Source organism: Geotrypetes seraphini, chromosome 2, assembly GCF_902459505.1.
Source record: "Geotrypetes seraphini chromosome 2, aGeoSer1.1, whole genome shotgun sequence".
Lineage (NCBI taxonomy): Eukaryota > Metazoa > Chordata > Amphibia > Gymnophiona > Dermophiidae > Geotrypetes > Geotrypetes seraphini.
In genome coordinates this window covers 385,240,652-385,253,698 of record NC_047085.1, presented here as the reverse complement: position 1 = coordinate 385,253,698, position 13,047 = coordinate 385,240,652, and the positions used below count along the sequence as shown (strand labels likewise).

The following is a 13,047-nucleotide window of genomic DNA, read 5'->3' as shown; positions in this document are numbered from 1 at the left end:
AGAAACAAAATATTGCACTAAATTAAAAGATACAGTATATAGAAAAGGCATCTCTGAAACCTGGTGGAAAGAAGATAACCAGTGGGACATTGTTATATCAGGGTACAAGTTATATTGTAGTGTTAGGGTGAATTGAATTGGTAGAGGCATAGAGTTATATGTTAAGGAAGGCCTTGAATCAAATGGACTGAAAATTCTACAGAAGCAGAAACACACCTTGGAATCCCTATGGCTAGAAATTCTGTGTATATGGAGGAAAAGGATAGTGATAGGAGTGTACTACTGTCCGCCTGATCAGGATGAACAGACAGATGCTGAAATGTTATCAGAAATTAAGGAGGCTAATCTTACTTCAGTGTCTCAAAAATCTGCACACCCTTCCATGTTTTTCATATGCTGTTGTCTTAAATTCAATTCAAATTGTATTAAAGTAGGTATTTGTTTCACTGATCTGCATAACATACTCTGCATGTTGAATGTTATAGAAATATTTAAAAAGGTATTGTTGACTACATTCCTTGAATTAATTAATGCTTGATGCAAACCTCTTAAACAACACATGTGTAAGATAAACATCTTCCAGCTTTACACAGTGGGATGGGGCATTTTTGTTCATCTTGAAATAATTGTTTAATTTGTCTCAAGTTGGCTAAGGACCTTAGTCTTCAAATCTTGTCATAATGCTTTTCTATCTTGATTGGACTGTTTTAGATCTATATAAAAGAGAAAAAAAAGTGAGACTACTATGGAGAACTTGACACATGAGCTGACTGGCTAACTAAGATGCATCTGCTTTACAGTGATGGGAGCTGTGGTTTCTGTGTCCTCTGGGCTCAAGAATTTTATAATAGAAGAATAAAGTTCTTTGACTCATGAGGAGCAGACCACTGGGGCCATGGCCTAACCAATATTTGCCCAACATAGCATCAGCAATGGGGATGAAAACAAAGATTTGATTTGTTTGGTCGACTTCAACTAAAAAGGTGTTCTTTCTGTGTTTTGAGTGGCAAGTGATGGCACTGCAGAGCTTTCATGCAGAAAGTATTCTTAGAAACCAGATTCTCACTGTCCACAGTACCACACACACAGAAAAAAAAGATTTAAAAATTACAAAAAAGCTCCCTCTGTTCACAATGATCCCATACAAAAGAAGCTATTCATCAAGAGATAAAATATCATCCACAATCATTTTTCTTATAATTTAAATCAATAAAAAGCAGAGGGAGGGCAAATAACATCCTTACAGAGCATTCTTTTACTAAAGGTTAGCAGGTTTTCCTCTAACCTAAAATCAAGAGGCCAAGTGCTCAAAACATGAGGGGCAAAAGATGCAAAAGTCTCCTGCTGTGTCAGCTTCCCAGCCTCACTCTTCCAAACATTAGTAGAGGGGGAGAGAAGAAAAAAGGGACGACATGTTTAAAGGTTACAGGTAAAATCGAAATTCTGTGACGTGATTAAGGCCAATTGGTATCTGATTTAAAAATATTTTGAACGTCTCTTTATTTGTAGCTTAATCTGCATATTGCTCCTCAAGGCTTGTTTTATAATTATATAAGTTGCAAAGAATATGATTCTCCTTTTTAAAATATTGTGTGACATAAGAACAGTTGAGCCCACTAGAGATTAGATTGTGAGTCCAGTATGGACAGAGAAAGTATGTGCATAAAATATACATAATCTGCTTTGGCTGTACCATAGAACGGTGATATTTGCTCCCCCCTCTTATCTAATATGCTTTGTTCCCCCTTCTCATAAATCCAATTGTATTCTCTTACAGTACATACTGTATATGCTCTGTATTAGCCCTTCCCTCACCTAAATTGTCAATGTAAACTAGTTTTGACCTTTTGATTGCCTTGCTATGTTCTTCTTTTTTCAATCGCACTGTATGTAATTCATCTATTTGTTGTGAACCGCCTAGAACTCCCTGGGTATGGCGGTATACAAAAAAATAAATTATTATTATTATTATTTATATTTCAAAAATCCGTGACTCTCTTCATAACACCAGAACTTAAATTCTTTCTTTTTGTTTTTAGTGTGTTCCTGGCTCAGAAGTAGCTTTGCGAATAGGAGGAAATTTCTTTTTTGATCCTCAGCCCTGGGAGACACCTGTAAATTTGGTGCTCATAGCAGGGGGTGTAGGAATTAACCCTTTGATTTCCATACTGCTCCATGTAGTTGATTTGCACACAGCCCGACAGAGATCAGAAAGCAGTTTCGAGATGGGCACGGTGAAACTGTACTACAGTGCAAAAAATACAAGCGAACTGCTGTTTAAGGTACAGTGGTTTTATTTATTTTGTTTCAGGTTGATAATTTATTTAAAAGTACTTGTGTAGTTGGCAACACTACTTACCACATTTAAGTGTGTGTAGTTAGGATTTTTTGTCAAATTGTGCAGCATATGAAAGTTTAAATTTAAACTGTGAAAGTAATTTCATGGTCAAGGTTATCCATTTTAAAAATCAGAACAAGATTTGGAGCAGTGCTTCAAAGCTATAACGCCCTTCATGAACATACAGCAGAGCGGTTTACAATGCAGATTGTGAAAGGAAAGGAACATCAAAACTTGACAGGAAAGAGTAAATACAAGAACAGCCAGAAGCCATAGTAGCCTAACACAGTGTTCAGTAGTGAAGCTGAGCTGTAACTTCTGTGTTTAACTACAAATGCATAAATAGCAGTTTATGGTTTATACCGCTACTTCTTGATAATGCAGCAGAGAATGGTTTACAAAGCAGTACATGATAAAGGAGAGCGAACACCATTTCTGATTTTAAAAAAAGAACTACAGTACATTCTCAATTATCCAGCACCCATGGGGTGTAGTTTCTGGTTGCTTGAGAGTTACTGTACAAATAGAGTGAGGTGGGAAGAGAGACAAAACTATCATCCCCCCCACCCCCACTTGTAGGTCCAGCATCTGTTCTTCCCTTCTTTCTGGGCAACTTTCTCCCCCTTCCTCTTCCCCCCTCCTCCCCCCACACTTATGGGTCCAGCATCCATCCATCTCTCCTCTCCTGTACCTCGCTGGACCCTCCACACACTTCTGGTCTACCCCCCTCCCTCCAGGAGGGTCTGGCCTCCTGGTCCCCCCTCACTTACCAAAGCAACAGCCGGTCAGCAGAGGCAGTGCTGAAAACTGGCTGCTTCCTCTGCAGTGCCAGATATGATGGCAATATTCAAACAGCCAGCTTGCAGTATGGTCCAGACAAGTCTGGATTCTGGAAAGATTAATGTCTTGGGGATTCATAGATTCAAATAGGAGAGTATCTTCTTTGTAGTAGAAGGCATTGATTTCAAAGATCTGGATAGGTTCTGTAAGTGGACTTAAGAAAATATTAAATAGCAAAGGAGCAGGTACTGACTACTGGGGTTCTCTACGTGGAAAAGGATATTGAGATGATGTTGGTGGACAAGGAGTGTGGTCTTTCAGTTAAGAGAGAAGAAAACCAGGCAAGCGCTGTTCCAGCAATCTTAATGGACCTCAGTTTGGCCAGAGAACTGAATGATCGACCAGATCAAATGTTGGTATAAAATCCAGTGAAATAACCAGAGAGAAATCTCCTTGATCGAATGCAGAATGCACATTATTCATTAGGAGCAAGAATAGCCTCTATACTGTGATGAGGCCAAAAGCCTGACTGCCTAGGATGCAGAATATTAAAGGGCTCGTGACACAAAAGCTGTTGGAAAACCATGTTCCCTCAACTTAGGTAACAGCGGTTAGAGATGTTACGTAATTCAGATACTATTGCGGGATCTGCATTAGTCTGTGTTAAGATTGGTCAGAGAGTGCCTCCAGGATGGGAGGATCTCACCTAGTCAGACTATTGTTACTAAGAAAAATAGCAGGGCCAGACTGTCATGGGAGCTTGAACTGTGTCAAGAGAAACAAATCTAATGCGTAGGTAGTGAGTCTTGTATGGGCAACTAATTTGCCAAGGACGACCAAATTGCTAAGTTAAATGAAGATTGCATGTGCACAGAAGAATTTGATGAGATCAATGAAGGAAAAGAGAACGATCTATGGGAGCAAGTGTGTCTGTTGTGAAGGTTGTGTCGGGAGCAGAGCAGAAGTCCTAACAGGTAATCTGAGTAATTGTGTATGTGTGGAAAAACTGACTCTAACCGATGGGAGGGCGGAAGGAGCATGAACTTGTGACAAAGGAGGGAAAGGGGCATGAACTTGGGACATAAAAGGGAGGGAGCGCATTGGGATACTGAAGGGATGGAGGGAGCACAAACTTGGGACACAGAAAGGAGGGGAAAATTCTGAAGTGGGGGAGGGATTAGAAAGGGAGAATTTGTCATGGGTATGTGAATGAGAGGGCAAGTGAGATAGTGCACATGGGGAAAGGAAGAAAGGAGAATTGTTTGGCATAGGAAGGGAGAGAATTGTTGGAAATGGTGGGAGAGGAGAGATGCATGGGGAAGAGACAGTTGAGAGGGAGAAATGTTGGATGTGATAGTGGAGAGGAAACAGTGGAACAGATGGAAAGGGATGTAAGAAGGAGGAATGTTGGACATGGTGGTCCGATGTGGCATGGCGTTGGAGAGAGGTGATGGAGAAATGTTGGGCATGGGTCTGGTGCCAGGGTCAAAAGATGCTGCACATAGTCTGGGGATGAGAGAGGGCGAACTGTTGAATATGGCAATAGAGGGGGTGGGAGTATAGCACCCTGTATATCTCTCTTGTACTCTTTCGCTCTCTCACGCTCGCTCTCTCATGCTCGTTCTCTCTCTCACGCTTGTTCTTGCTCTCTCTCTACTCCCTTTGCAGCAAGGGAAGGAATGAGAGAAAGATGGTGGACAGTGAGAGAGAGAGGGAGACATCATGGGCGTGGAGCTTTTGGGCCCCCAAACAAAAAAGCGTTCCACTACCTTTGATTGGTAGGATGCCACAATTGTTAGGATTTTTGATTTAAAAAAAAAAGGTCAGTGACTGTTCTCTTTCCTTTATTCCAGTTTTAACAGCCTTTTAAAATTTTTTTTACTGTGACCGAATTTCATCACACTGAGCGTAAAAAACAGAAGCTAATTTTTGATGGCTAGGCTTATAATTGAGAAGTAGATTCAGCTGATAAGACTTATTGGGCTTGTGAGAAGCAGAAGATATGTGAGGCTAGAGCTCACACTGATATCAATGCGATAGATCAGTGTCTCTCAAACTGTGTGCCACCTGAAGAGATTCTAGAATTTTAATTTATTTTAAAAAGTTCCCTTCATAAGTATACACTAGAATAGATGACATGTACGTCGTGTATACAAGAGTCTGTCAATGTTATGAGCGTCTGTGCATAAGGATACAACGACCCAGACAAGCATCATTCTTTGATGTGATTGGTCCTTGAAAACTAATGGCAAGTAATTTTAGCTTTATTTTTTATGTAGTAGTTATCCTAACTTGAGCAGCAAAGCAGTCAAGACTTTGTTACCATTTGGATCTTCTTATCTTTGCAAACTTGGATTTTTAGCTTTGACAAATTAAATTAAAAAAAGAGAACAACTGCAGATGGTGGGTGATGAAATGCGTGTTTGCTTGTTGACTATTGAGCCTCATTTTGAGTTATTGCACTTAAAAACTAAGCTCATCCATTGCATTGATTAAGCAATTCTATTCTATCTACTTTAGTTTCACCGCTGTTACAATTTCCCATACATACCCCCTCTTCTACAAAACCACTGCTCCCGACACTCATTGAGTTCCTATGAGCATCAGGAGCAGCGTGTGACATTCAGCATGGCTCTCTGCGCTAAAAATCACTAGCGCAGTTTCGTAGAAGAGGGGGTTAGTGTAAAGAACTTTAAATAACTCAAATTTAATTTTTTATTGATTTTGCAATTTTATAATTTCAAATATAATGTGCTGTGAAAAACATTTGCTCCGTTTAGTGTGCTGGAGCTAAAAATATTTGAGAGACACTGTGATAGATGGTTCAACAGTAACCGTACAGAAGTTGTAAAACCAGGTAATATTCGACAAAAGGCGGAAAACACTTGAGAATCAACACAAATTATAATTAATAATTCATTGAATCAAGCTTCCTACCTTAGTAGGTTAATTTGTCACACTAATTGAATCGGTTAAGCGGATGGCCACCAGGATGATCTCGGGGCTCAAGGGTCTCTCTTATGAAGAGAGACTGAACAAATTGCAGCTCTACACTCTCGCGGAACGTAGGGAGAGGGGAGACATGATCGAAACATTTAAGTACCTCACGGGATGTGTCGAAGTGGAAGATGATATTTTCTTTCTCAAGGGACCTTCGGCCACAAGAGGGCACCCGCTCAAACTCAGGGGCGGAAAATTTCATGGCGACAACAGAAAGTACTTCTTCACAGAGAGAGTAGTTGACCATTGGAACAAGCTTCCAGTGCAGGTGATCGAGGCAGACAGCATGCCAGACTTTAAGAATAAATGGGATACCCATGTGGGATCCCTAAGAGGGTCAAGATAAGGAAATTGGGTCATTAGGGCATAGATAGGGGGTGGGTAAGCAGAGTGGGCAGACTTGATGGGCTGTAGCCCTTTTCTGCCGTCATCTTCTATGTTTCTATGTACCGTATTTGCCGGCGTATAAGACGACTGGGCGTATAAGACGACCCCCCAACTTTTACAGTTAAAATATAGAGTTTGTTATATACTCGCCGTATAAGACTACCCCTTCTTCCGCACACCTTCTGCACAACAAATAAAACTTAAAAGAACATCAGAATTTATTTCAACAATTTTAATTAATTCACTAAAGCTGAATAGAACAATAAACCCATGGGAGCTGCCATGCTATTTGTTTTCTAAACTGTTAACCAAACTGAAACTGTCAATGATAGAAGGAAGATAACACATAGAGGGAGAGAGCAAGTGCCGGGCAAGTCCCTAGCAAGTTTGCTGGCATGACAGTTTCCCTTTAAAAGCCTTCAAAAGCCTCCTGTTCGCCCCCGCAACTTCCTTAAGGGCTAGACTCCACACACGGCCGCATGTGCGAGAGACGTAGTAAAGAGAAAAGGGGTGGGGCCAGAGCGCCGCTGCTTCCCGCTGCGCAGGATGAAGGAGCTGGCACCCTTGTCACACTGATGTCCCGCCATGGCCCCGCTGATGTCCCGGCAGGTTTACTAGTACCGTAAGCACCGTAAGGAGGTAAGGAAGGAGATGTTAGGGCATGTAAAGTAGAGAGTTGCGCGGGGACAGAAATCCCACCCGTCCCCACCCGTCCCTGCCAAAGTCCCACCCGTCCCCACGAGGAATCCCACCTGTCCCCGTGAGGAATCCCTCCGTCCCCACCCGTCCCCGCGAGGAATCCCCTCCATCCCCACCCGCCCCCGCGAGGAATCCCCTCCGTCCCCGCCCGTCCCTATAAACTTCAGAAATAGTTATTTCATTTAATTATGCTACTGAATTAAAGGCTCTGGTAGAAACCCATTTACAAATAAGCAAAAAGACTTTATTAATTTGAAAATATTAATTGGGAAGAATACATACTTTGTAAACGGGTTTTTACCAGAGCCTCTAATGTTTATAAATTTTTATCAACACAACTAATATACTACTTTATCCTGAAGCAAAAAAAAAAAAAAAAGAAATAGAATTCTTTTCCTACCTTTTGTTGCCTGGTTTCTGCTTTCCTCATGTTCTCATTCAATTCCTTCCATCCACTATCTCTCTTCCTTCTGCATCTTCCATTTGCTCTGTTACTGTGCCTCTCCCTTTCTTCCCCTTTCCAAATTGGTCTGGCACCCATCTTCTTCTCTCTGCTCCCCCCATAGTCTGGCATCTGTCTTCTTCCCTGCCAGCGTCTTCTCCCTAATCTCTCTTCCTCATTTCCTTTGTGTCCTTCTCCCCCCCATCTTCCCCATGTCCTTTCAGAGTCCTTTCCCCCCCCCCCCGCCCTTCCCATGGCCTTTCAGCGTCCTTCTCCACCCCTTTGTATTCCCCCATGTGCTTTCAGCCTCCTTCTCCCTCCTCTGTCTTCAAGTGCTTTCAGAGTCCTTCCCCCCCCCCCTCCTGTCTTCACCATGGCCTTTCAGCGTCCTTCTCCCCCCCTCCTTCTCTACCGCCCCGGGTGCAGCACAGCCGGCCAGGTTCCCTTACTTTTGTGGCACTTCCCCGACCGACCGACAACAGCCCCGGTCCGACAAACCTCCCTGCCCTTAACCGCGAATCTAAATTACCTTCTTACAGCTGCTGTAAGAAGGTAATTTAGATTCGCGGCTACAGGGCAGGGAGGATTGTCGGACCCAGGCTGTTATCGGTCGGTCGGGGAAGTGCCACAAAAGTAAGGGAACCTGGCCGGCTGTGCTGCAACCGGGGCGGGGCGGGCCGCCCCTCTCCCTTGGTAGCCACTCGAACCGCGAGGCTACTCTCCTTCTCCTTATCTGCTCTGCCTGCAGCACAGAGCCGAACGGAAGTCTTCCCGACGTCAGCGCTGACGTCGGAGGGAGGGAGGGCTTTGTTTAAGCTTTGTTTAAGCCCTCCCTCCCCTCCGACGTCAGCGCTGACGTCGGGAAGACTTCCGTTCGGCTCTGTGCTGCAAGCAGAGAAGGTAGGGAGAAGAAGAGCCGCGTACATCCAGAAGACTGAGTACATCCAGCCCCGCAGGAGCCCCGCGACCCTCGGAGGCGTCCCCATGGGATCCCCGCGTCCCTAGGGGGCGTCCCCACGGGATCCCCGCGACCCTAGGGGCGTCCCCGTGCAGCTCTCTAATGTAAAGTAAGGGCATGTAAACAGTACCCTGCGTATAAGACGACCCCCGACTTTGGGGAGGATTTTAAGGTACTGAAAAGTCGTCTTATACGCCGGCAAATACGGTAATTACTTGAAACAAATGATTCAGTAAAAGCGTCAAGGAGCAGCATCACCTCAGCTGAAGGATTTAATGGCCCTTCAAATTCCTAATGACTTTAAGCAAACTGAAAATGGTCAGAATTTTTTTTAACTTTTTGAGGCAAATGCTGGAATTAATGAATTCTATTTTTTTTCAAAACAGCAAAATCTACGCTTACTGGAACAGTCTCGAAATTTCTATGCTGAAGGAACCTCTAAAGTTTCTCCAGACATTTTTTTCCAACTTTATATTTTGCACGGTTTTGTTGAGGGTCAGTGTGTTCCATTAGTTTATGCACTGCTACCAAATAAATGTGAGGAAACTTAGTTTTGATTCTTGAATGAGATTAGAAACTTTTGTTCTAATTTTCAGCTGTTATCGGTTGTTTGTGATTTCAATGAAGCAGATATTGATGTCTGTGGATGCTTATTTCATATGTGTCAAAATGTTTTCTGAAAAATACAAGCGACTGGTCTTCAACAGCAATATGCAAATGATGCTGAATTTGCTTTAAAAGTCTGAATTCTTCCTGCTTTATCTCTTGTTCCCATTGATAGTTCTAGCATATTTTTACTTGCTGATGATGAACTTTCGTGGCTATTATTATGAGGACATATACCTAAGCAGAATACAATGAAATCGATCCAGGGAAGGACTTTTTGCATTGTGAATATAGAACAATCTAGCTAGATCAAATAATTCAGCTGAGGCATGGCATCGCTGCTTTCACTCCCTAGTTTATTGTTGCTGCTCTCAAAAGCGAACAGATATTTTTTGAGTGCAGAATTGAACAATTCTTAGCTGCCCAGCAGGAACATAGGAAAAAGAAATATGTTGACCTTGAAAAGCACATCAAATGTATTCTTGAAAAATTTGCACAAAAAGAACCTGTTCTTATTCTTTGTGGTATTGCTTACAATTTGTCTTGAGTTATAAATTAATCAAATGTGTTATTTTCTCTTTTTAAAAACTAAGTCTTATAATTAACTTTTGAGCAAAAATAGTGTTTCAAGTATTTTGAAACATGCAGTTTGTTCTGTCATTTGTTGCAATCTACCAATTATCTTCCTACCAATTATCGTAGACTCCCCTCCCTCCATGCTATTTGCAAAGGCATGTAATATTGGCCTTAGCACAAACAGACAAATACTTAATCACCCATGGTGGTGGATCTGGCTCCCCCCAAACATACCCCCAATCATGGCCCTCCCCAAAAGATGACAACCCTAATCTCCCCTTTCTCCCTCTCTTCCTCCCCCAACACTTACCTGGAGGTCTCCCTGGTAGTCTAGTGAACAGGGTAGGAATAGTCTCTCTCCAGCAGATGCTTCAGGCTCAAAATGGCAGCTGTGATCCCTAGCAGTCGTTTTGTGGTACTGCTGCTAGGAATCAATCTGTCATAGAAGGGAAATTACTCCTTTTATGGCAGGTTGACACCTAGCTGTAGTACTACAAGACTACAACTAGGGGACACATCCACCATGTTGAACCCAGAGTGGCTATTAGGTACAGCAGAGAGAGGGACCTTGAGATTTAATAAATGCAGGTTATATATTTGTTACCTCCGAAGATGGAAAAATTTTAAACCTGCATAGAGTGAATTACAATAATCTAAATAGCTTGTAATTAAGCATGAATGAATATTGTTAAGTTATCCCTGGAAAGATAGGAACATGCAGTGTCAATCACATGAAGCTGGGCAAAGCAGCTTCTGATTACATTTGAAATAGGATTCTGACAAGTCAATTTAGACTCTAAAGATAGACGTCATACTTCTGGCTTTAAAGGTATCTCGGCAAAAGGAATTTGTAAGTTTTTAATTCAAAGCATCCTTGCCTTAAGGCAAGGCAAACCCATATAAGCTTGTTTCCAAACCACTAGTTTGTCTGGATTTTTCAGCTGTGTATGTAAAGAACCCTAGTTGTAAAATAGTATTTTATTGCCTTCATATAAATTTGGATTTTAGATTTATTACTCAGTTTTTCCTAATTCAAACTCAAAGTGAATTACAGTCAAGTACAAGTTATGTCCCTGCTTATACAGACACACAATCTAATTTGTACCCAAGACTGGTGGCTGAAATGACCATGCCCAAGGTCGTAAAGTATATTAGTGGGAGAGGCAAGAACTGAGCCCTGGCTTTCCTGGTTTGCAGCTCGTTTCTCTAACCACTAAACTACTGCTCTCTCATAAAAGAAATTTAAGACCTGATCCATTAATCACTTCACCCAGGAGCTATTAATAATAAAAGGAAAAGAACAGATGCCTAGGGAGCACTGTATTTTAGCTACCAGAGAAGTGAAAGGATATGCTCCACCTTCACCCAGATTAGATATTAAGAAAGAACACCTGAAGTTGCTCATATCAAAAGCACTGACAGAAGCTGTGTGGTATCAAAGGCAGCTGATAGGTCTCTAATAGGATTACCAATCTGTCACGGTTTCTTCATAAGTTGTCCAGTGAGGCCAAAAGAACAGTCTCTGTGGAAAATCTTTGCAGAAGCCAGACTGAGCAGTGTCTAGAAAGCATCCTCACAGTTGATGTCTTGGCCACAACGCCACTCACTCAGCGAACTTAAGATAGATTTGATACGGACCAGTAATTATTTGCAGTGGACCCAGAGTTTTGTTTTGGCTTTTTGCTGGTAGAGGGCAGATCACAATCCTAAGTTTCCAGAAAATGCACCAGATTTTAAAGATGAGTTCATTTACAGTAGAGTCTCGGTTAACTGGGACTCTCGCATAACCAGCAAAAAAAAAATTGATGGTGAAAAAAATGTTCCCTGAAGCACCAGCGGCAGTGTCCAGAGCTGCAAATTCTGACCCCTCACTCCCACCTCGAAGCACCAATGCGGCAGTGATCCTGAGCCACAAAGTCCTTCTCCCTCTCTTCCTCAAGTCCTAAAGTGGCAGAAGCAGGCGGCGGTCCTGAGCCAAGAACTTCCCCATTCGCTCGCTCCCTTTCTCTCTTCCTTACCCGAGTGCAGCGGGTCAGCAGGAGGCAGCCTCAAAACAGGCTGCTCGCGGCTTGCCCTGGCAGGGCCTTTCCTCTGATGTGTGATACATCAGAGGAAAGACCCTCCCAGGGCTGGCCGTGAGCAGCCTGTTTTGAGACTGCCTCCTACTGACCCACTGCACTCGGGTAAGGAAGGGAGCGAGGGAGTTTGCGGCTCAGGACCACCTTCTGCTTCTGCCACTTTGAGGCTTGAGGGAGAGAAGGAGGAGGGCTTTGCGGCTCAGGACCGCTGGTGCTTTGGGACGGGAGGGAAGGGAGGAATTGAGTGTGTGTTAGACAAGATGTCTAACACACTCTCAGATAACCAGAAAAAGATTTCTGCTATCCATCAATCCTCATGGGTGCCCTAATAACTGAGATTCTACTGCAGTGGTCTCAAACTTGCGGCCTGGGGGCCACATGCGTCCCGCCAGGTACTATTTTGAGGCCCTCGGTATGTTTATCATCATCACAAAAGTAAAATAAACCAGTTTCTTGATCATATGTCTCTGGTATAAATGACAATATTATTATTAAGACTTAGCCAAAAGGAAAGATTTATAAACTATAAAGAGTTTTACCTCATGCAAAATTGTCATTTCTTTAATAAGACATTAACTATTTTTTCTGAGGCCCTCCAAGTACCTTGACATGGCCCTTGAAAGGGTTTGAGTTTGAGACCACTGTTCTACTGTATATAGCAAAGTGACTTAGTAAAGATAACTGTCTATACTTCAATCTTGGGAGGGGGGCCTGTGACTTCAACAGAACTGGACCAGGTTTCTGCAACCCTAAGGATTAAGAGGTTAAATAACTTCTTTGATATGGAAATGCATTAAATAACCATTTACTTATAGATGACTGAAGCATAATTTATAAGGCTTCCAAGCATACTTCATAAAGAATTAATATGGTTTGATGTGAGTATCAGATGATTGATAATTGGGTTTTTTAAAATTGTTTGATATAAGAATATAAAAACAGCCATACTAGGTCAGACCAATGGTCTGTTTAGCCCAGCTTCCTGTTTCCAAGAGTGGCCAATCCAGGTCAAGTCACCTGGCAGAAACTCAAATAGTAGCAATATTTCATGCTACCAATCCAGAGCAAGCAGTGGCTTCCCCCATGTCTGTCTCAATAGCAGACTATGGACTTTTTCTCCAGGAACTTTTCTTAAACCTAGCTATGTTTTAACTGCTGTAACCATATCTTCTGGCAGTGAGTT

The 13,047-nt window shown here is 42.4% G+C and overlaps 1 protein-coding gene across 6 annotated transcripts in view; it reads left to right on the top strand.

The window, feature by feature from the left end:
- Positions 1-13,047, top strand: part of OXNAD1 (oxidoreductase NAD binding domain containing 1) — an 82,153-nt gene that overhangs the window by 60,944 nt on the left and 8,162 nt on the right. For 5 of the 6 annotated variants that reach the window (XM_033930718.1, XM_033930713.1, XM_033930714.1 and 2 more), the window contains one exon: positions 2,040-2,282. The exons of the other annotated variant lie outside the window; for it this stretch is intronic. In XM_033930718.1, the coding sequence (XP_033786609.1) occupies positions 2,040-2,282 (243 nt within the window). The remainder of the gene's footprint in view (positions 1-2,039; positions 2,283-13,047) is intronic. 6 annotated transcript variants of the gene reach the window in all.